Raw genomic sequence first — 20,668 nt, 5'->3', positions numbered from 1 at the left:
TTTTTTTTTAACTAGAAAACATTCTTTTTGAGCTGCTGTGAATGTGCACCCGGTGTACTGAAACAGGAATATTCTCCAAAATATCCTGCAAATATCAAATATCCAGCTGTATCTCCTGGTAGATTTAAGTCTGAGCAGCGCCTCAAACACTCCTTTTTTGATTCAAACGTGGATAAGTCCATGACATTTTAGAGGACATCTTAACTTAAACCTACATTTATGTGACTGTGAAAATCCAATTAAAGGAGTTCAGAAAACTGTCTAGCTACGTCAAAAATCAGCACCTTTGTTCAATATAGAAGTTCAGATTCAACTCAGACCTTCAGCAGGAGCCCTTTCAAAGATCTGGAAATGCATTATTAGCCTTATTATTCATACTGGTGACACTCTACCCCCACAGTTAACAGGACCACTGGCTGTGCATGCAGAACTGCTGAACACATTAGTCAGTTAATGGGCTTCTTTAAAACAGTGGTAAAGACAGCACGGTACTAGTGGCGGGGGCAGTCAAAGGCCACGAAGAGGGCATGGGTGTGATTGAGTTGCAGATATAAAGTATTGAAAGAGAGCCGAGGCAAGTGGAAGAGGGGAGTGGAGCAAGAGAGGAGAAGGGGGAGGACGAGGGGTGAGTCTCCTGGAAGACATAAATAGCCAAAAGAGGACTTGGAGCTTCGCAGTCACTTTTCCGACAGCCACCATCCATCGCTCTCCTCTCCCCTGCTTCTCATCTCCAGCCCTCCTCTCCAATCATCTGCTTCATTCATCAGGTGAGTCGTTGCTCCGCCACATCCTCATCCCGTCGCCACACAACGGCGTCTGATGCTTACACGTGTGTGAATTCTCTCCATTTGTCTGCACAAATGAGGGAAATCCCGGCTGTCAGAGACTTTGTGCCTGTGTTCCAGCAAATGGGAGAACTGTCGACATGCAAATAAGGGAAGGTGGTGATTTTAAGGGATGTATAAAAAGATGCTAGACACGCTTGCTGAGAATACAGCGTTTAAATGTAGGTAGTGATGGACATTTAATATGAATGAAAAACAATGTAATGATAAAAAAAGAGTTATTATATGTTGCTGCTGTCTCTGAGATGTTTTAGATCATAGAGGACAGTCATGAAGACATCAAGTCTAAACATATGTAACGTCAGCTGGGAGGACCTATCTTATTAGACAGTCATGAAAAGATCATTTCTCCGGACAACCCTACATGTAATCAAAACCTACGAGACCCTTCACTGTTAGATTCTGTGTCCAGACACTTGCGAAGTCTTGTCATAGCTCAGATTTGACAAGAAATCCACAACAAGCAAGACATAAAAAACAACTATCCGCTGTGAAATTCTGCTCTGTAACCCAAATTCTCCTTTGTTTCTACAACCGCTTCAGGTCCTTTGTGCGAATCGGCCCAAATGAACATGCACGCCACTATGAATGTCGTTTTCGAGGCGTTCACCCACCTGCTGGTGGTGCTGTGGACACTGGGCGGGGGTGTTCAGCCCATGCCTGTCCCCACTGATGTCCCTATGTGCACGGCCTCGGAGCCCGCACATTATAAGCTAACGTTTAATGGCAAGTGGTCCCGGTCAGCCTTCCCGAAACAGTATCCGGTCTACCGCCCCCCTGCACAGTGGTCAAACATAGTTGGTAAGTCCACAGAGTGACAGTCCCAGCCTACAGAGGTCAATACAACAGTAGAATCAGACGTGCTATGCACTGATTATTTTGCTGAAAAGGCAAAAGTGAGGACATAAGATCCAGGAGAACACCTGCTGTAACAAAATCTCTCCCCTCTCTTTGGTCAGGGGTGACTCACAGCTCCGACTATCACATGTGGCAGCATAATGGCTTCGCCAGCAACGGTGTGAAGGAGTTTTCAGAGAAAGGAGAGGCCTGGACTCTGATAAAAGAAGTGGAGGCAGCCGGCGAACGCATCCAGAGCGTTTATGGGGTCTTCTCTGCTCCCGCGGTCGTGGGAGGGACGGGCCAGATGAACACCGAGTTTGAGGTTTTTGCAAGGCATTCCTACGTAAGTAATGTAAAACACACCGTTTCCCCCAGTCTGGGTCAAAGATTAAAGAAATAGCCCTGTTTTTTTTTAGTCACCACACATCCCAATGTGGGGTTTTTCCATTCAACTTGGTCAAATAACTAAGACATCCAAACTTTGTCTTTACATTTTTATACATAAGTCAATATGAGGAAAGACATTTTTCCAAGCCAGTTCAGGAAAAGGTTTTGTTTGGCCAAGTTGGAGACTGCTGACTTCTAAAACCAGCTTAAATAAAAAAAACACCTTACATCAAACATGTCGTTACCGCTTGTAGAGAAATCTAACACAGAAGTCTGGAAGAGAACCAGAGAGAAGGTCCAAACCCGGCCAATGGTGCAAACAGAGCAAGGATATTACTAAACCTCTCCGTGATGATGTTGTTGGTTTTTGTCCCCTGAGGAGACCTTCTGAAATAATTTATGTCCAAACGTTATGTAAAACGCTACAGGAGGCGGCGCTTTTATCCTTTTCCTTGCGCGGCGGCGCTTCACTTCCTGCTCTCTGTTTCCAGCTGTCCTTCATCGTGCGGATCGTTCCTAGCCCGGACTGGTTCGTGGGCGTGGACAGCGTTGACCTCTGTGATGGGGACCACTGGAAAGAAAATGTGTCGCTGGAGCTTTTCCCGTACGACGCGGGAACTGACAGCGGGTTCACCTTTTCCTCTCCCAACTTCGAGACAATTCCCCAGGACAAAATCACGCAGGTGGGTCTCAGGTAAAAGACGGAGCCCAAACGTGGACGCCCCAGAGAATAACTCTCCCGTTCTCCTCCAACAGATCACTTCCTCTTTCCCCAGTCACCCTGCCAACTCCTTTTTTTACCCCCGCCTGAAGCACCTGCCGCCCATTGCCAAGGTAACGCTGACCAAGGTCAAAAAGAACAATCAGATCATCAGCCTCCCAGAGGAGCCCACCCAGTCCAACCAGCTGCCGACAGGGAATGAAATTGAGGACAAGCTGATAAGTAAGTCAGAGCAGTAGGACGAAGACCTCAGCTGCGTCGCAATTATTGTCAGTGACACACCGTCCTCCCCCCCCCAGCTGTATATTCATGTGTAAATATAATAATAATGCTGCCATAAGTTGCTTTAGACCAAACATTTAGTAGCGAAGGGTGTGTTGGACGACCTGGAGGCTGTGTGAAACACTCATTAAGGAGTTTTTTGGGTCTTTTTGCTGCTCCTAATGAAAGCACAGACTCAATTAGCCATGAACCTGGAGAAGCCAACAGAAACCATAGTCCGTGAGAGGAAAACAGAGAAAAGACCGGGGTCAGTGAGTTGCTACGAGACAGATCATTTTAAAGGCCATTTTAGGAAAACATCTCCAGCTTTAGCGATGACCCAAAATAGGGCGCAGGCCCAGAAACGCTGATGCCATGAGGCCAAGCTCAATGTTGTGCCTGTTACACTTTAGGACTCCCTGTTGTACTAATTAGTGGTAACAATAAACGAGCGCAACGACAGGGGGGACAAGTAAAAGAGCTTGGGAAAACAGTGCACTAATCTACATGGCAACACCGCAGCAGTCTCTTATACCGCCTGCGACAAATCTCCAGCATGACGGCGAGGAGGCGAGTAATCATATGTAAATCCCCCCCCCCTCCTGAACCAGAGGATCCCTGATCTGGGGAGGCGGGCTGGTGCGGCGTGTCATCCTGGCAGCAGAGCTGCAGTAATCAGCAGCGCTCAGGATGACTGAAGGCCTGACTCAGCATCACAGACTTCATGTCTGTTCCCGTGACGACCCGTCAACAAACAGCACGCGGGGGCCAAAAATCTGCCGGGGTTTCTGCCCTCGATCCCGCCGCGCCGCTGCCTGACCGCTTCCTCGAACTTAGATTAGCAGCCGACTCAACAGGAAGTATTTGTTCATTTTCAGTGCTTCAAATGTCAGAATGTGACCCAGAATAAATAGAGGTGCAGGAAAGAGTCCGGTGTCGTGGTGTAACAATAACCCCCCCTGTACCGACAGATACCCCCCTGGACTGTGAGGTGTCAGTGTGGTCGCCTTGGGGTTTGTGCAAAGGCAAGTGTGGAGACTCGGGCGTGCAGCACCGCACGCGCTACGTCCTCATGCACGCTGCCAACAGCGGGAAAGCCTGCCCCCAGCTGGAGGAGGAGAGGAAGTGCTTCCCGGATAACTGCCTATGACTAGGCCAAGAGCGGAGGGCGAAGAAGGAGAGGAAGGAGAGAAGGGAGCGAAAAGAGAGGAAAACCAGGAAAGGGAGGAAAGGACGAAGAGGCAGGAACAACAAAAAAGCAACCGCAGTGTATTTACTGGAGGGATACATGTGATTTTAAAAAAAAAACTGTCCTCCTACGCTAGGAAAAGGTTCAGTCCTGGGGGGCGCGGGTGCATCCGACAGCTCAACAGAGGTGTAGTTTTGCAAAGGTGCCATCAGACGCCTGTCTGTTATTTTGACCGATCACCTGAAGTGTCTGGGGACTGAACAATTCTTAGAGGATCCTTAATAATTGGCTTTAATTAGACGTTTGACATTTATTTAGAGGGCATTATGACTTCCCCCATCATCATTTGTACATAAATCCATGCATAATGACGCAAAAGTACTCAAAAACTACAGAATATGTCAGAAACATCGAAGGCAAAATACAAATAACACAGCCGCAGGATGATCAGAAGCCTCGAGAGCCCCATGAATCATTATTGGTTATTAAGCAATGGGAAAGATAATGTTTACATAAGCGTTGCCATTTTATTGAAGAACATATTTATTGACAGGATTTTAACCTGTAGTGTACAGTATATTAGATATGAAAGTAATAATGTGTATTCTTTTGTTATTGGGATACTGGCTCGATACAGAAATTAACCTTTTTTTTGTAAAAATGGGGAAATAAGTGTAAGTTGTATGTGGAATAAAAGGTAAAAACAGCCTCTTTTGATGGCCTCACAACACGCAACATTAGAAATGATCGATTTTTGCTTTGCTTTCCTCCAAATATTGACCTCCGAGTCGGTGAAAATCTGGGATTCCCTGCCATCGGGATGACTCACGCTAAACCAGCTGGATTAATCTGATAAAATGGCTTTAGCAGGACGGCCGGGGCTCGGACCTCTTGGCTCGCGGGCCTTCTGACGAGGAACCACAAACCAGATGTTGCACACTTAAGAATTCAAATCAAATCCCCAAATGTTGATTTAGATGACAAACCCTGAAATGTCACCGAGTTTATCCCACCTAGATTATTCCAGTAGAGACCGAAACATCGAAAACCGGTCCAAACCCAACGTTTTAATGGGCTACGACTCAAAGTTCCTCTCAATAGATGCGCCGAGGGCGTCGAACAAACGGCGAAATGATCAGAAAAGGAGAGAACTCTGCGGCGGGGTTCGGGTTCCAATTGCAATTCCTGATTTCAGCCATGTTTTCTAAGCACACACACATTTTAACGGTGGGCAGAGCCCTCGCGCTGATTTACAGTAGTATTGTCACTTCTGTAAAAGCACTACAGTGTGGGAGGAGACGGAAATCTGAAATTCCTGCTCACTTCAACCGACCGCTTTAGCAGATGTGCGGAGGGTTTATTCCGCGAGTGACCTCATCTTCAGTGGGAGCGTGGCGACTACTGGTACGCAACGGTCTGGACGACGGTTTCCTCCCAACATCCAGAGTTTTGGACGGCTCGCTCTGGTTACGGAGTCTATTTTCCTGGGAATAAAACCCGATTTATGACGGTTTTATTGATGACCTTGTGTGATTCTCAGAGGCCAAACGGCAATAAAGTGACTCTTTCTTTTAATTCTAATGCAACATAACGGCTCTAATACACATTGTGAACACAACCGGTGTGTGTTCCAAACATCTTACACCCCCCCCCCGCCATGAGTCTTATCAGGCTTGCAGTGGGCCCAGGGGAACCAATCACACAGCTTCCAGAAGGTCTCGTCATTCAAAGCAGCACCTGCCCGTTTCACACACCTTTGACTTGAGCTGTCACGCCAAGCGACAGCGGTGCTGAGCGTTAGCTAAAAGGGACGACCCTGGACCTGGATCTGGACCTGACACACTAACAGAACGTCAACAGGGCCGAGCGGCGCCGCTGGTCACCTCGACATGAGTCTGCGAGCGGTTCTCCTCCTGCAGGGTTACCTGGTGTTGGCTGCAGCCATGTATTTCCAACTGGGGGAGCAGGAGGAAAAATGCATCATCGAGGAGATTCCCGTCGACACGCTCGTTACCGGTGAGTCCTGCGGAGGGAAAATTCAGAATCAGAAGCTAAAATTTGGATGAAGCCCGTCTCCAGCAGGCTGAGTCGGCACCTTCCACAGATGCCCATTTACAACCATATGGCAGCAGTAATAAGGAACATATTGTGAGCAAGATTCCGTAATAAACGCTTAATTAAAACTGGAATAAAGCTCCAGGCAACTTCTTGCTGCAGGTCGCTTCCTGTTGGAGCCCTGGGATCCCAAATCTCCCAGCCACTCCCCTCATCTCGGTGTCACCGTGGAAGTCAGAGACCCCAACCATGAGGTACGGCCCTCTGGGGAGACGTATATCACCGAGCTAAGGTCACACAAACATGTCGGACAATCACAATAAACCACGTGTTGACCGGTTTTCCCATTCAATCGCAGCCAGACAAGGATAAAACAGATTCAACCCAACTTTTTTCCCGCTTCCCAGGTTCAGATGACCAAACGCTTTGCTAAATTTGGGAAATTCACCTTCAGCGCTCACGAATCCGGGCAGCATTTCTTCTGCTTCCAAACCAATTCCACGCGCTTTTCGGTCTTTGCTGGCGAGAAGCTGGTGAGAACGGGGGGGAAAAAGTGATTTAGCACAGTGAAGTGAGGAAAAAAGACCCTTATGTTGTTTCCTCCACGATGTTTAGAGATTCCATTTGGACATTCAGATGGGAGAACACCCGGTGGATCACAACTCTGACAAAACCAAGGGCAGCATGGAGAACCTGGAGAACAGCCTCACGCACCTCCGAGGTCAGATGATCAACATCCTCAGGCAGCAGGAGTACCAGAGGGTAGCTACACCAGCCTTTTCTGCATTCACCATGACCGTAATGTTGTCCCGCCATCCTGGAATACAAATGTCCCGTCCTCTCTGCTGCAGGAGAAGGAGGAGAGCTTCCGGCAAATCAGCGAGGACACCAACAGCAAAGTTCTGTGGTGGGCCCTGATGCAGACCTTCATTCTGCTGTCAGTGGGGTTCTGGCAGATGAAACGTCTCAAAGAGTTCTTCATTGCCAAAAAGCTTGTCTGAGGATGTCCCCTGTGGCCTTCTTTAAAAAATAAATAAAAATAAATATATATATATATCATGTTAAGATTCTCTGCTTGCAAAATGGAAAATGGACATATACGTAGAAAAGTAATACTTTTGTGAAAATTTGGGTTTATAAAGAAAATAAATGATATATGACATTGAAATGTCCTTGTTTCTGAAGTTAATTGTTAAAATGAAACAAATATGCTGCTGCAATTTATTGATGTCTCTATGCATGAAAACAGCAATGGCTTTGCAAAGAAAAAAAAATTTAGATTAAATTTAGCTCTTGTCCTAATCTGTAATGTCACAAAGCTACATGCTAGCTAACGCCGAATTAGCCAGGATTCGCCAGCTAGCATTAGCACTTACGGTCACATCAGGCTATACCAGGTAACTTAATTGATCTAAAAAAATATTTGTAAATTGAGTATGAAAGTCGTTGTCGTGCTATAAAGCGTCTATCTTTCAACACGGAATCTAAAATATTCAGGACTCTTGAAAAATGACACGTTCACCTATTTACATACTTAAATACCGGGTCTAGACGCTAGCATCACATCGGCTAAGTGCGTCAGCGATCACTTGAGTTGTAATTTGTCACATATCTGGTTTTTTAAAGTGTTTAAAAAATAAATGGGGCGACGGCTTGATATTACAGGTCTCCTAATGTCTTCGTGGATAAGCTGCAACGCCTGCTTCCTCCCCCCCAGCGACGATCGGAAACTCGCCGTCACAACATGCGGCCATGTCATCTGCGACGGCTGCTACAGCAAAGGTGGGCGACGACCCCCCAGTTGGGGGATTTAAACCCAATTCTGAAGTCGAAGTCCTTCTGGGGGATTTAAACCCAAGTTCTGAAGCTAATTAAACGGGGACCTCTGTTGGAAGAAGAGCGGTATTACATCCCTTTTCCCAAGAGCCACAGATCCGTCCACACGTTGCATGTTGCTTAATAAATTCACTTTTAAAACTAGAACCTAACGTTTTTGCACAGTTGTAACCCAGATTGTGGACGTTTGAACCTGTGTTGGAAACACTGACTGATATTTAGTCACCCTTTTTCAGGAAAGCAAGGGATCTGTTTGATATGCAACTCCCGGTGCCAAGTTTCATCTCTTTCCGACCAAGTAGGTGGCTTTAAATTCCACAGAATCCCTGTTCGCCACTTTAGAGATGTGGAACGACCTTCCCTGCAGGTGACTGACAGCAAATCCTCCTTGTTTCAGAGCAGCTCGGAGGTGAAGGCCCTGTTCTCAGACGTCAGCGTGGTGGCAGCCAAACACTGCAAGGAAATCAGCAAAGTTCGGCCATATTTATTCATTTGATTTTACAGGAAAACCGAGTTTAAGCAAGATCGATGTCGTGTGCACCTGTTTAAACTTCACCTAGGTGTTATTTTCTGCAGGTTCTGATGTTCCAGGCAAGCCACCAAAAGCGCCTGTGCAGCTACTACCAACAGAAGGTGACTTACAGATGCGTACAATGAATTTTGGAGGCTTTGCTGATTTACAATTAAAAACTGTAATTGCATTGATTCCAGAGTGAGAAGCAAAAAGACGCATTTGTGCAGATGAAACAAGAAATGCAGCAGATGTCAAAGTAAGATAAAAGTAGTTGCTGGTGTATTTAGTGCCTACTGTATCTCCTGAGTATTTATTTAACCTTTATTTTCTATTCAAGGAAGCTGAATGAACAGAGCGCCTCCCTTACCAAGCTGGAAAATGCTCTTCATCATCACCGGTGTGGTTTTTACAAAACATCTGTCATTTATCAATGAACTGAAAGAGGTTCTATTTTATTTAATTTCGATACTAAAAAATAAAGCAAGGGAATCAGGAGCTCAGGAGGCTTAAATAAAACAAAAGTTTGTGTGAAAATGTTTGTGCGAATACATTTAAAGGGCATGAGAATAATTTAGTGTTAAATTCCGGTCGTTGCCACTGGGTGTCGCTCCAGACACGTTTACTCCAGAAGCCTCATTCAAACTAAGTGAAGCCTTTTTAAAGAACTGAAGCTGATTCTTCAGCTGGTGGCAGGATGCCTATTGATCATTATTTTCTAAGATGGTGGAGGGAAAACTACTTTTTCTGTCCTTTAGTGCCAACTCTTCCTCGATGGCTCAGGTGGCTCACAGTTCCCACATTCCACGTGGGCATAACTCAGGTAATCTCTGACCTCTTCATATATGATGTCAACAGCAGTGGTGCGTTTGGGTCATTCGAACAGTTTTTAACAGTGCATCTAGACTTGGGTTTTGTTAATAAACGGACACTTTTTAAACCTTTCAGGCCTTTTTCAATATATGAACGTTTCACATTTTTCTGTTATTGAGTGTGTTTTTTTTCAGACCCTATATGTGCAGTGATATCACACCATTGAATGCATTAAACACGTTCCTCTTTCTTTATCTCTCCTGCTGCAGGTCTCCAGATCCCCAAATCCTCACCTCTGCCCATCTCCAGACACTCCTCCATGTCTAACGTGTGAGTTCTGTCCCTCACCCGCACATCTGCACGTTTAACCTCTGCGCCCTGCCAAAACCTCTGTTTTCCTTCCTCTCCCCTTCATTACCTGTCTGCGTACGTGAGAGTGTGAGAGGTGCGGAGCAGTGCAAACACACTAGATCTCGGGTTGAGCCCCGACGTCTTATGTTAGCTTTAGCCGCTGTGTAGCTTTGCCCTTCCCTGCGGCTCTGCAGACACACACACTCGAACCGACTGAGCTTATTCAGGTTTCTCTGTCGGGGTTTCTGCTCACTGTTGACATAAGAGCGATTTGCTGCTTGAGTTTAATAATAGTGATGTTTTTATTATCCTCTGAGATTCTCTGCTGAGCAATAGCGGCACAGGATGGATCACGGCTATGCAGCAAATTGGCCGTTGCTCTGCTGTGCCTGCAGACTCCAACCACTTTTGATTTCAGGGGTAAATTGCTGATTTGCCTGCAGATAGAAGCACCATAATCAAATACATTTGTAGCATGTAATAGTAGTAGAACCCCGTAATTGAGTTCTTTGATACAATTAGAGATGTTTTTAAGGAATACGCATTAGTTGTTAAAGTCATCTGAGTCTGATTTCACTCCAACCCTCCAAGCTCTCAGATTTCTCTCCTTAAAAGCGCTGATCCTAAAATACCGGAGACGCTGCTAATCAATTGTGCTCTCCTGCAGGACCGAAAGCATGGAAGTATCTAAAAGGAGCCTGTTCATGAAAGTATGTCTTATTCCTGAACATTAATTATTTATTACTGCCTAAATATCGCGAAAAAGGTTGAAGATCTTATGGTTTTTGTCTTCTAGCCCAGTCCTCTCCCCAGAGTTCCATTATTCGGTGCTTCTCAGACTGGACAAATGGGTTTGTGCTGTGTAAAATCTATTTTAAGAGCCACAATGTGAAGATCTCTTGTTCATGTGAATAACTGTGCTGCTTCGTTGCTCTCTGATCCACCTTAATAACGCTGATGCAGCAAGAATCAAACAAAAAAGTCTTAAAGTTTCCACCTTCCACACGAGCGCCTGCGGTTGCATATTCATCAATAAAACATATCGGGAATGTTGCTGTTCCATTTGACGGCCAAACAAACGGGGCTGCGGCCACCTACGCTGAGTAACCAGCTGCAGATGTGGGTTGTTGTTTTATTTAGGATTAACCCGATGGCATTTCCAGGCTTTGGTTGTGTCATTTGGGACCTTAAAGGGTTAAACCCTGTTGCACCAGGTGGCACCTGAAGGTACCAGAAGAGCGCAGGTCTCTCTCAGCCTTTTTGTTGAAGCAGTACGACTCTAACAAAAGACTCTGGTTTCCTGAAGACTTTCTGTATTAACAGCGTGAGCTCATTTGGTCGCCTGTTTCGTTAGCGCTCAGAACCAACGTGTCCTTCTCTGATGTGCCGTTTAGGCAGCGTCCGTCTGAGATTATCCAGTCGGGATTCGCTGGCCAACCACACCGCTGGTATCAGGTGATGCCTTTCACGTAGCAAAGCGCACATATTCCACCAGAATGATGCCTTTTAGGTCTCCAAACAGAGAGGAGGTCAATAACAGCACCTTCTCTCAGTACTTTTCCAGGGTCGGCGGAGGCTTCGTACAGCCAGACCTCCAGGTGGGAGTCTCCCGTCTTCAAGCCTCCCCCCTCCTTCAGAACCCCCCTGCCTTCTCTGTTCTGAGCTCGCGTTAGCGAACTTTCAGCTCGGACATCTGTCCCAAGGTATTTATGACTCCCATGAGCTAAAGTGAGTCAGCAACCAGTTAGTGGAAGGATCCAAGGTGATCCAGGATGTGTCACCGGGACGTCGTCAACTCGCCGGAATCTGTTGTCCAATTAATTTGTCCCGCAATAAATAAAACAGATGCTCCCTGCTGCGCTCTGTTTCTGATTTTCGTGTGTGCTCACATGGCAGCTTGATGAACCTGTTTTTATTTTTTGGTCCTTTAAGGTGTTATTTTGATGTTGTGATGTTATTTTGGACTTTTGCTGAGTGGCAGCTACAGGCCTCAACCCACAAATCTTAATTTCTAGCCAAAGGCAGCCTTTCAACTGCCAACTGCCGCAGCAGCATCTATTCACCTGACAAAGATAAACTGGGATTATCTTTAAGGATGAACAATTCACTGGATTTTACAAGCCAGCTGACTGACAAGCACTTTACTAACATCACCTTTAGGCGGCAAATTAGCCTCATTAATAGGTTTTACACCGGCAGCCTGTAGCATGCAGGCTGGGGAACAGGAACCACCGTATCGCCCTTAAATCTTGTTACAAAACAGCTGCAAGTGAAGGCAAAAGCCGAGTGTGTCCAAATAGAAACACGATATCACCTGAAGCCATCCCAGCGAGGAAAAGCCGGCGCGGCGGAGCGGGGTGGCCAGATGTGTTCAGACAGGTCCACCCTGTCTTTGTCAAGCCGTGAGTTTTGCCTCTATTGTGCCCCAGCTGACAGGATGCTGAATAGTTTCTATTGAAGAGGGCTCAGGTGTAACTGTGTGTGTGTTCTGGGTTTGTTGCCACGCCATTTTCAGGTGCCTCCTAGCGTACGAGTGTGAGGTTTAGGGGCATTTGAAGAGTCGCTGTGCCTGATCTCCCTCTGCGCTCTGCTGGGATTTGAAGTCATTTCCTGTTTTTTTAAAGGTCCATTTAGAGAGAAATGGCTCCCCGGGGCAGATCGAGCTGTCACGGTGTCAGAGAGTAACAGGGAGAGGACGAAATCAGAGTAACGTCCCTCTTACACACACAACACACACACAAACACACAACACACACTCAAACCTTGCTTCTCACATAGTAATATTGTTTTTTTCTTTTAATTAGTTACACCATTCTTGTCTCCCACATACACACATTTCTTTCTTTATCTCTGTCGTTTACTTTCTCCTCTGCGTGCACGCACACACACACACACACACACACACACACACACACACACACACACACACACACACACACACACACCTCTGTGTATTGCTCCAGGCTGTACAAATGAGCCCTGCCACTTCAGAGAGCCGGAGAAAACTATTCTGATGTCAGCGGTAATTATTCACCACCGCGTTCCCACAGCTTGTTGTTCCCCTCCCTCCCCCCCTCTATCCTCCATCTTTTCCATGTGTGTGTGTGTGTAAGAGAGGCTTCTTTCATAATCTGATCCAGATTTCACACTTTGTCACTCACTATTTCACTCGTGTACCTTTGGTGCTGTAAGTGTAATCCCCTTTGGGCAAGACATGACATGAACTAAATGATTTCATACTGGAGCTATTTGTCTTTGCGAGGCGCTCGCTAAGTGTTCCTGCACAGCGTCGGAGTTTTAATGCGTCATCTCAACACCTTTACTGTTTAACTCAACGTGGCGTAATGTAGGTTTCTTTCTAAAATTACCAAGAGGGTTTATTTATGATCATTACACAGTTCTGTTTTATGGTGAGGATTAAGTAGTTGGACAATCTTGTGTGTAGTTGTATATTCACTGATGATTAGCTTACAATAAAGCTACTGTAATATGAAGATTTGATTTATAGTTCATTGGATTGTACCAAAATGGCCCACAAATTACATTATTAAGAGTGTGGTCACATAGAAAAACCCACCTTTCTTGTGTTTGAGTAATGGAAGGGACACTATACTTGCATTGTTAACTAGATTAGCGTATGGGGGGGTGCTGAAGTTAAAAAGTGCACCTTTATGATATGGATGATGATGGCTCGTGAATGCATGCATGGCTGTGCTGTGTGCAACAGCCTGTGGAGGACAGCTGCCTCTGATGGGGATCAACAGGACGAGGAAGGAGGGCTTGAGGTAAAACAAGCACGCGAACACGTACACAGAGAACATTTTATAATGTGTTACCTATAGCTGTTAATAATAACCTAATCTAAGGACCAACGAGATACAATAAATCTCCAAATCCCAAATTTACATCTTCGCAAAATCCCTCTAAAGTTCACCAAGCAAATATTGTCCCGGTGTATTAATTTAAAGCAAAGACTTTCCCACTCCAACATAACAGTTCATAAAGAACGGCGGCCATCCGTAGGGCCAAGCACGGGGGCAGAAAAGGAAACCAGTCTGGGGCCCAGCGCGAGGAGGCTAGCAATAATCCCATTAGATATGATCTGCCAGAGTTTATTTTGAAACAGAACACCACCATTTTCCAAATATCTACAGGCCATGTGAAAATCTGAGTTTTTACATTAGATTCAGGGGAAAAAAAGGTTATAAGGTGAACGGGGGTGGGGTGGGGGGGGGCAGTCTGGACAACTGTAACGTGATCGCCGGTGCCTGCGTACCCAACTTTCATTCAAGGTTTTCCTAAATCATTTGTATCGACAATATTTTCTTGAATCCACAGCTAATCTTTTGCTTCTTCCCCCCTTCAAATTCCTGTCGTTTCCACCCCCTTCACATGAACAGATGTATTTATTTATCCTAATTCTGAGGAAGGGGGGTGTCAAAAGGTCAAAATTCCAGTAAATGTCTTGAATGTGTCCCAAGGCCACCCCCTACCTATGAGCACTTTCTCCCCTTCCACGTGGCTTTCAACAGAAATAAACGAACACATTTAAATCATTGTTGTCAACCGATATAGATAGAGCAGATCTAGGGGTCCTGGCCTCAGTCCCAGCTCACGTGTGAAGGCAGGAATGCTCCCGTCCCTGGTGCAGTGGTGTGATGTCAGCTCGGCTGTGGAAAGATTTGTTTCCTGTCGCGCTCACACAGCCTTTCTGTGAACAACCTCTTGTCACGCGCCATATTTTCATTGCCGTCTTTTAATCCTACTTTATTTCCAAACCCACACACGGACTGTTTCTTGTGCAACACACACACACACACACACACACACACACACGCACACATGCACGCACTTGGCAGGATGTGCGAGGAGAAAAAGGCGGTCGAAAGACAACACCGAGATTAGGAGGCTTTTGTCACGGCTCTGTGGCAGACTTTAAAGGCCCGGGCTGCCGTCCCCGCTGCCAGATTTCTTTCTTTTCTCACCCTGTCTGTCCACATCCCTCTCTTTTCACCGAGGGGGAAGGTAAACATTCGGTGCAGGGAGAAAAAGGAAGGGTGGAAGGGAGGGATGGGTGGAAGAAGGATGGAAGCCGCCTGTTGCCCCCTTTTAGCCCCTTTATTGTGTTTTTGTTTTCGCAGTTTTAATGCCGGCTTTGTGTCTGTGGAGGATGAGTGGAAGACGAGGGTGAGGTATGCAAACAGAGCAGCTCCTCCATGTCAGCCAGGTGTCCGTGTCAGAGGCGTGTTTGCATGTAGGGTTCCACGAGTGGATGTGCGCTCTCTCCTCTCCCAGGTGCGTGTCTGTGTGCGATGCCTTCATGGTCACTGACTCTTTTCACCTGAGCCGTCCTTTCACACTGAAAAGGCAGTTGCCAGTGAAGAAGAAGAAGAAAAAAAGAAGCTCTTTGGACAGCTTCTCTTCATCGCCAGCCACAGCTGCTGTTGACTCAAGCGCCCAGGAATCTCCTCTGCAGCGTTCACACCCTTTTAAACCAGCCAGCCGCAGCAGAGGGCCCGCTCCGTGCGTGAACAGCCAGGCTTCCCCGCAAGGCCTCCAGGACCGAAAGGGACGGGTTTGTTTATCCAGCGCGCACAATTCAGTCAAAATCGTGGCCCCCTCCATCGTTGAGGAACACGTTGAGGAACACAAGAATGTTCAAAGCTGGGTCCTGAAAGGTTGCATTCAGAGTCAACGCTCTAAATCTCTACATCTCGGTTAGATATCGGTACCCCTCGGCTCCCCCTTCCCTCTTTTCCTTATGTTTCAAAGGCACATTCGTAGACGTGTGGTTAAACCTTTAAGTACATTTTTGGAGCTTCCTGGAACGAAGCTGCTATCGCAATTATTTCATTAAAACAGCAGCGGTGGTCTTAACATGTGTGTTAATGGAAAATCAGCTCTCAGGATGACTGAAACCCCCCCCCCCCCCCTCCTGTGTCGGCCAGTGGGCTTATTTTAAAATGTACTGCAGCTATACAACATTTCCTTTTTTTTTTTTTTTTTTTAACCAAAAAATGATTTAATCTGTATTTATCCAGGCAGGATCTTTTGACATTTAACAATCTCTTTTCCAAGGATGTCCTGTGATAAACTGTTTAGATGCTGTTTCTGTCAATAATACCTTTTTTTTTTTTAGTTTGACCCAGATTAAAAACAGTTTAGATCAAGTTTTGGTTTTGATTTAAAGTAACTTCTGATTTCTCTTCTTCTTTCAACCATCCTTCATGTCGCATTTTTTTTCTTTAAGGCAATTTCTAAAGAGCAAACAACACAAATAAGAAGCAGCGCTCAACATTTTCATTGTAACACAAGTAGACAATTTTGAAATTGTCAATCCAAGCAGGGACAGATGGGACATATGCTACCAGGCCGCTCTCGCATTTTCGTCTCGCTTCAGTGATCTCTTCTCCAAGTTCTCATCTTCTCATCGCAGCAGAGGAGCAGCGAGCTGAACATCTGTCGGCTCACATCTGCGTCGTCCTCCTCGTGCCTGCGTCTCTTCATCCCGTCCTCCTCCATCTGTCCTCCCCGTGTTCGACCCCTCCCTGCACCTCAAGTCAATCCAATTCACAAGAAGACAAGAAAAAAAAAGAAAAGCGGGAGAATCTGCAAGATAAGGAATGCCGAAAATCAAGATCCAGGAATTCTTTTCGCCTCTTATCTCGCAGATGTATTTCAGCATAAATCCTGCACTTGCGTTATCGTTTCACCAGTTAAGTTGAGCAGATGCTCGGACTTTTACGGCTCATAAAACCTCAGCGGGTCGGGCCGTATCATCCTGAGTAACTGCTGAGATGGCAGACATTTGCCAACCACGGATTCCTGCGAGGTGATCTGCCTCCACATTATGAAGCCTTTTTCCTTCCGTAGCCCCATGACATCTCTTTAGGCATTGGTCGGAACGTGGTGATCACCCACGTAAACATCTTTAAAGTGTTCCGACATTATAGTTTATAGGCAAAAGTGGCACGTAGAGACAGAACCTGGACATTCTTTTCATCATAATGTGCTCTAATATGAGCTTCGTTGGTCACTGATGACATCTGTCAGCTTTATTTTGCATCGTTTCTTCCCGGATGTTTAGCAAAATCATGGTGACAAACCAGGAGTGATTTTTGCTGCGGGCGCACGCTAACTCCATGCATTTACAACAAACAAACAAGCAAAAAAACATCCTGGCAGCGGCAGAAAGCTGGACATTTGACCTTTTGTCGATGGGGAAAAGGGCAGAGTAGTTTCTCTTTGTGTTAAAAACATGTTTATTTGCAGAACAGAGAGGGCAGATCACGTAACAAGTGGTCATGTGAGACCCTCGCTGAGATGGATGTTTTCACTGAGTGTGACCTGACAGAGCCTCCTTATCTGCAGCTAATGTCGGCCAGACAATAGTGTCACGTTCGTTAATTACGTGTTTATGGTGATCATTTGTGATGTCCTTCAGCCACCGTGTCATACATTGTTGCCACCTCCAGGCTTTCCTTCCTGCAGGGTTCTCTTGCAGGCCTCTTTGTGTGGACCAATCAGAGGGAGCGCTGGAGGCGCCCAGGCCTTCACGCCCCGCATCTGCAGGCAGCTCATGTCCATCCGTCATCTCCGCAGACAGACATGCTGACGGACGAAACGCCGGCTGCGGCTCTCACAATCAGAGAGCTTCAACTATGCGCAGAACGACATTCATTTCAAATCTGCGCGTTGAAAAACACAACAGAAAAGAAGGGGGAGAGGCAGCGATACAGTTATTTTCTTTATTCGCACCAATAAGATGATTACATCAAGGGGAACAAAACAAAAGGTGGACCTAAAGGGAAACAGACTGTACAAGATCGCCGATAATGAAACGATTATCGATAAATTTTCATATATATTTGTCAGCATGTATAAATACGGTATCTTACAATGACAGCAACGTTGATATTTCTATAACACAAAATCCACTCATGCAGTATAATGCCCAATGATGTGAAAGAAAACACAGGTGTTTAAACGAAAATAAGTTAGGAACAGTTTCTCTTTCAATACTGAGATCATTTACAAGGTTGTGTGGGCCAATGTGTTGTTGGAGCTAGTCTGGAACAAAACGACACGCCTATAAATGCGCTATTATAATGTCATAAACATGTACATGCTAGTGGTAAATACACACAGTCTGTCTAGTGGCAGTCCTTTAGCTTTAATACACAGTAAAAAACAAGATGAAGAAAAAAAAAGGGGAAAAGGCTTTAGCACAGAGAAATGTTGCCATGGAAATGGACTGATTGGGCCTGATATTTGTGAATTAATTGGTTTATTTTCTCAGCAGATGCGATCACACCTCCCTCTCTTCCATGACCATGCACTAAGAGCTAAATTACGCAGAAATAACTTCCCGATAAATGACTTCACAGTGGTGCAGAATGGATCAAAGAGGTCTGCTGCAAGGCCAGTGATGATTATGTGCAAAAAGACATGCAGAACGGGTATCTGCGCATCACTTCCTGTCACATGATCACCTTCACGTAGCACTGTACTGTACTGTTCTTCTAGAACGTCTTAAATAATGACAAACATGGGCTGAAAAACCTGCCAACATCTGAAAAGCAACAACCGGAAAACAGGGGACCAACATTTGCTGAAAAGCATGAACAAACAGTGACATAAGGAGAAAAGAGCATTTATGATGACTGGGATTTTGCGAATGTTTGATATCTGAGCTCCTAATAAGTCGCAGATTTCTATAACCACCAAAGTCAACAACACACAGCAAATATGACCTCTCTCCAACTTGAGCTTATACTGGCTTTGAAAACACGACTCGGTTATTTACTGAGTGAGCCGGAAAACCTGGAAACACCTTCAGTTCACATTTTTATTTCCTGCCCAGGACAACGATGAGAGACAGCAAAACTCTGATATATTTATGATCTATAATAAACTCCTCCTGCAAACGAGAAGTTGCCTTAGGAACTCCCTTCTGTGATCAGCCGCTTTGCTGTGTTTTTACCTGCTGTTGCGATTTAAAATAGATCAGCTCTAGCATTTCTGTGATTCCCGACATCTCTTTAGCGACTGAATCAAAACTCTTCATATTAACCGTCTATTAACCGTCTGAGTGGTCAGCTGGTAACCAGTTAGCAACTTTGTTGGAATGCTGTTGTTTCGTCCACCTGTGTTGGAATGGCGTCCAGCTCTGGGCTGAAGCGGTAGCGGAGTATTTTGTCGAGCAACAGACCAAAAATCTCCTTCATCATCCTCGAGGTCATGTGTTGAGGTGCTTAAAGACACCCTGGGAGCCTTTTTAAGTCTCAACCTAAAGTTCAAGTTTAGGATGACGCCCCCCTGCTTTAAGCCCTCTAAATCTCATAACAGATTAACAAGAATATGGGACATAGCCCATGATCCCATAGTGATCCATGAAATCTGGAAACGATTGTTTGAAGGCACCGTGTTACAAGCGGGCTCTTCTCCGTGCAGCTGGTTAAGGGGGCTCGACATATGGTGCAAGAAGTGATATCCTTAATCCCGCTACGCGCTGCAGTCCAGAGCGCGTCAACACTCATATTCATGTCACAAGAGTGACAACACAATCAGACCGACGTTCTGACGCTGAAATGCAGAGGAAGCAGCCATTTCCAAAGAGCTTATAATGGTTTGCATCGTTCCTAGATAGTAGCGGAACCCAGCAGCGACTCTCAGCCTTCCGTGCTGATCCAGGAGAAGCTCGAGCTGAAGTAAGGCTCAGTCGGGCTGATGCCTGAGACGTATTTCGAACTAATGCTACTATATTACAAACATGTACAGCACTGTACGTATTTAGATAGCTCAGGTTGGAGATGTGTAGTGTTGGTGAGCTGTGGTTTTAGTTACCTTGAGGCTGCAGTGGTCTTAAAATAAGGCATTTTCATCAATGACAGATCTCAAACTGTATAGAAAAGATTCCACACGACAACGTTTGAATAAAACAGGACTCTCCTCTCATATATCTACCTGGATCGCACTCCAGATAAGCTAAAAATATCATCTTTCTTTACATTCTTCATTTTTATGTTTGAAAGAGTCGATTTATACAATATCGCGACCGCAGTAGGCGACTCTTCCTCCGTGTCCTTTTTGTATCGAGGCAGTCAGCGTGTACTGTGAGAATAGATCAAGGACTTGAATCTGTGCTGCTAGCGTCACTGCTAACACTGGTAGTGGATATGCTGGTGCTGGTGTACTTTCCCGTCCACGTGTGAATGTGTGTGGGTGTGTATATCCGTGTAGATCTTGGGGTAGACCTTCGGAGCCAATCCGGTGCCTCCCTGAGATAGAAGCAGCTGCTGGTGGGCGACGTACTCCTCATACGAAAGGCAGTCTTTATCACTGCTGGCGGACTGAGGAGGCAGGCCCGCGCCGGCCCGCTCCCGGCTGGTGGCGGGCAGACGCTGACCGGCAGGAAGAGCGGAAGAGGCCGAAGAGGAAGAGGAGCAATGGCGCTTCGAGTGGCAGAACCAGAGGAAGGCAGTTCCCAAGATGAAGGCCACGCCGGCTGGTATCCCGATGATGACGGGCCAGGGCAGGCTGGGGGTTCCCGCCGCGGGGATAATGTTGCCTGGGGGCTGCTGATCTGCAAAAGTGGACACAAATGAGCGCTCCAATGCTTCACTCAGTGTTTACAGGTCATTTCAGCCAGTAATACAGCGTTGCCTGTTTCCTTACCTGGCAACACTGTTAGATAGGCGCTCCTGAAGCTGTAGCCCATCGTGTTGGCTCCCAGACAAATGTACATGCCGGCGTCGTCCTCCTTGGCTCTGGTTATCAACAGCTTGTTGAGGTACGACCCATCAGGACGCGACCAGACCTCCCCTGTAGGCAGGACCACAAAGTGGTGGTCCCCGACC

The 20,668-nt window shown here is 46.1% G+C and overlaps 4 protein-coding genes across 7 annotated transcripts in view; 3 read left to right on the top strand and 1 right to left on the bottom strand.

Moving 5' to 3' along the window:
* The first annotated feature begins 614 nt into the window (after window positions 1-614).
* On the top strand, window positions 615-4,950 carry spon2b (spondin 2b, extracellular matrix protein). Its single transcript, XM_003970635.3, has 6 exons — window positions 615-767; window positions 1,389-1,646; window positions 1,805-2,028; window positions 2,564-2,755; window positions 2,829-3,015; window positions 4,026-4,950. Exons 2-6 carry the CDS (start codon window positions 1,412-1,414, stop codon window positions 4,202-4,204), a joined length of 1,017 nt encoding a protein of 338 aa, XP_003970684.2. The 5' UTR covers window positions 615-767; window positions 1,389-1,411; the 3' UTR covers window positions 4,205-4,950.
* Window positions 4,951-6,098: 1,148 nt separating this feature from the next.
* Window positions 6,099-7,466, top strand: LOC101078479 (transmembrane emp24 domain-containing protein 11). The gene is made up of 5 exons (XM_003970634.3): window positions 6,099-6,259; window positions 6,461-6,552; window positions 6,706-6,831; window positions 6,914-7,060; window positions 7,150-7,466. Exons 1-5 carry the CDS (start codon window positions 6,133-6,135, stop codon window positions 7,297-7,299), a joined length of 642 nt encoding a protein of 213 aa, XP_003970683.1. The 5' UTR covers window positions 6,099-6,132; the 3' UTR covers window positions 7,300-7,466.
* A 129-nt stretch (window positions 7,467-7,595) lies between these two features.
* rnf212 (ring finger protein 212) lies at window positions 7,596-11,663 on the top strand. Of its 3 annotated transcripts, none has more exons than XM_011610927.2 (13): window positions 7,596-7,695; window positions 7,964-8,080; window positions 8,371-8,432; window positions 8,532-8,606; window positions 8,711-8,767; window positions 8,846-8,904; window positions 8,986-9,045; window positions 9,404-9,468; window positions 9,728-9,788; window positions 10,477-10,519; window positions 10,606-10,660; window positions 11,204-11,264; window positions 11,363-11,663. In XM_011610927.2, the coding sequence occupies exons 2-13, from the start codon at window positions 7,972-7,974 to the stop codon at window positions 11,469-11,471; spliced, it is 816 nt and encodes a 271-aa protein (XP_011609229.1). In that variant the 5' UTR covers window positions 7,596-7,695; window positions 7,964-7,971; the 3' UTR covers window positions 11,472-11,663. The 3 variants fall into 3 exon arrangements, with proteins under 3 accessions (XP_011609229.1, XP_011609230.1, XP_029703250.1); XM_011610928.2 differs by lacking the exon at window positions 7,596-7,695 and adding an exon at window positions 7,717-7,871; XM_029847390.1 differs by lacking the exon at window positions 7,596-7,695 and having other exon boundaries at window positions 7,717-8,080.
* A 5,880-nt stretch (window positions 11,664-17,543) lies between these two features.
* Window positions 17,544-20,668, bottom strand: part of fgfrl1a (fibroblast growth factor receptor like 1a) — a 43,440-nt gene continuing 40,315 nt past the window's right edge. For both annotated transcript variants that reach the window (XM_003970570.3, XM_029847139.1), the window contains exons 7-8: window positions 20,487-20,667; window positions 17,544-20,394 (exon numbers count right to left, since the gene is read on the bottom strand). In XM_003970570.3, the coding sequence (XP_003970619.3) occupies window positions 19,970-20,394; window positions 20,487-20,667 (606 nt within the window). In that variant the 3' untranslated portion in view covers window positions 17,544-19,969. The remainder of the gene's footprint in view (window positions 20,395-20,486; window position 20,668) is intronic.

Source organism: Takifugu rubripes, chromosome 14 (genome assembly GCF_901000725.2).
Source record: "Takifugu rubripes chromosome 14, fTakRub1.2, whole genome shotgun sequence".
In the NCBI taxonomy this organism is placed as follows: Eukaryota; Metazoa; Chordata; class Actinopteri; order Tetraodontiformes; family Tetraodontidae; genus Takifugu; species Takifugu rubripes.
Note: the sequence above shows the minus strand (reverse complement) of the source record. Positions and strands in the feature narration are given on the sequence as shown.

Bases quoted from the DNA above. Each gene is read 5' to 3' on its own strand.
- spon2b (XM_003970635.3), top strand. From the start codon at position 1,412: ATGAACATGCACGCCACTATGAATGTCGTTTTCGAGGCGTTCACCCAC. The intron at 2,756-2,828 runs GTGGGTCTCAGG...CTCCTCCAACAG, and splicing joins CCCAGGACAAAATCACGCAG to ATCACTTCCTCTTTCCCCAG. The intron at 3,016-4,025 runs GTAAGTCAGAGC...CTGTACCGACAG, and splicing joins AATTGAGGACAAGCTGATAA to ATACCCCCCTGGACTGTGAG.
- rnf212 (XM_029847390.1), top strand. From the start codon at position 7,939: ATGGGGCGACGGCTTGATATTACAGGTCTCCTAATGTCTTCGTGGATA. The intron at 8,768-8,845 runs GTGACTTACAGA...CATTGATTCCAG, and splicing joins GCAGCTACTACCAACAGAAG to AGTGAGAAGCAAAAAGACGC. The intron at 9,789-10,476 runs GTGAGTTCTGTC...GCTCTCCTGCAG, and splicing joins CACTCCTCCATGTCTAACGT to GACCGAAAGCATGGAAGTAT.
- LOC101078479 (XM_003970634.3), top strand. From the start codon at position 6,133: ATGAGTCTGCGAGCGGTTCTCCTCCTGCAGGGTTACCTGGTGTTGGCT. The intron at 6,260-6,460 runs GTGAGTCCTGCG...TTCTTGCTGCAG, and splicing joins CGTCGACACGCTCGTTACCG to GTCGCTTCCTGTTGGAGCCC. The intron at 6,832-6,913 runs GTGAGAACGGGG...CACGATGTTTAG, and splicing joins TCTTTGCTGGCGAGAAGCTG to AGATTCCATTTGGACATTCA.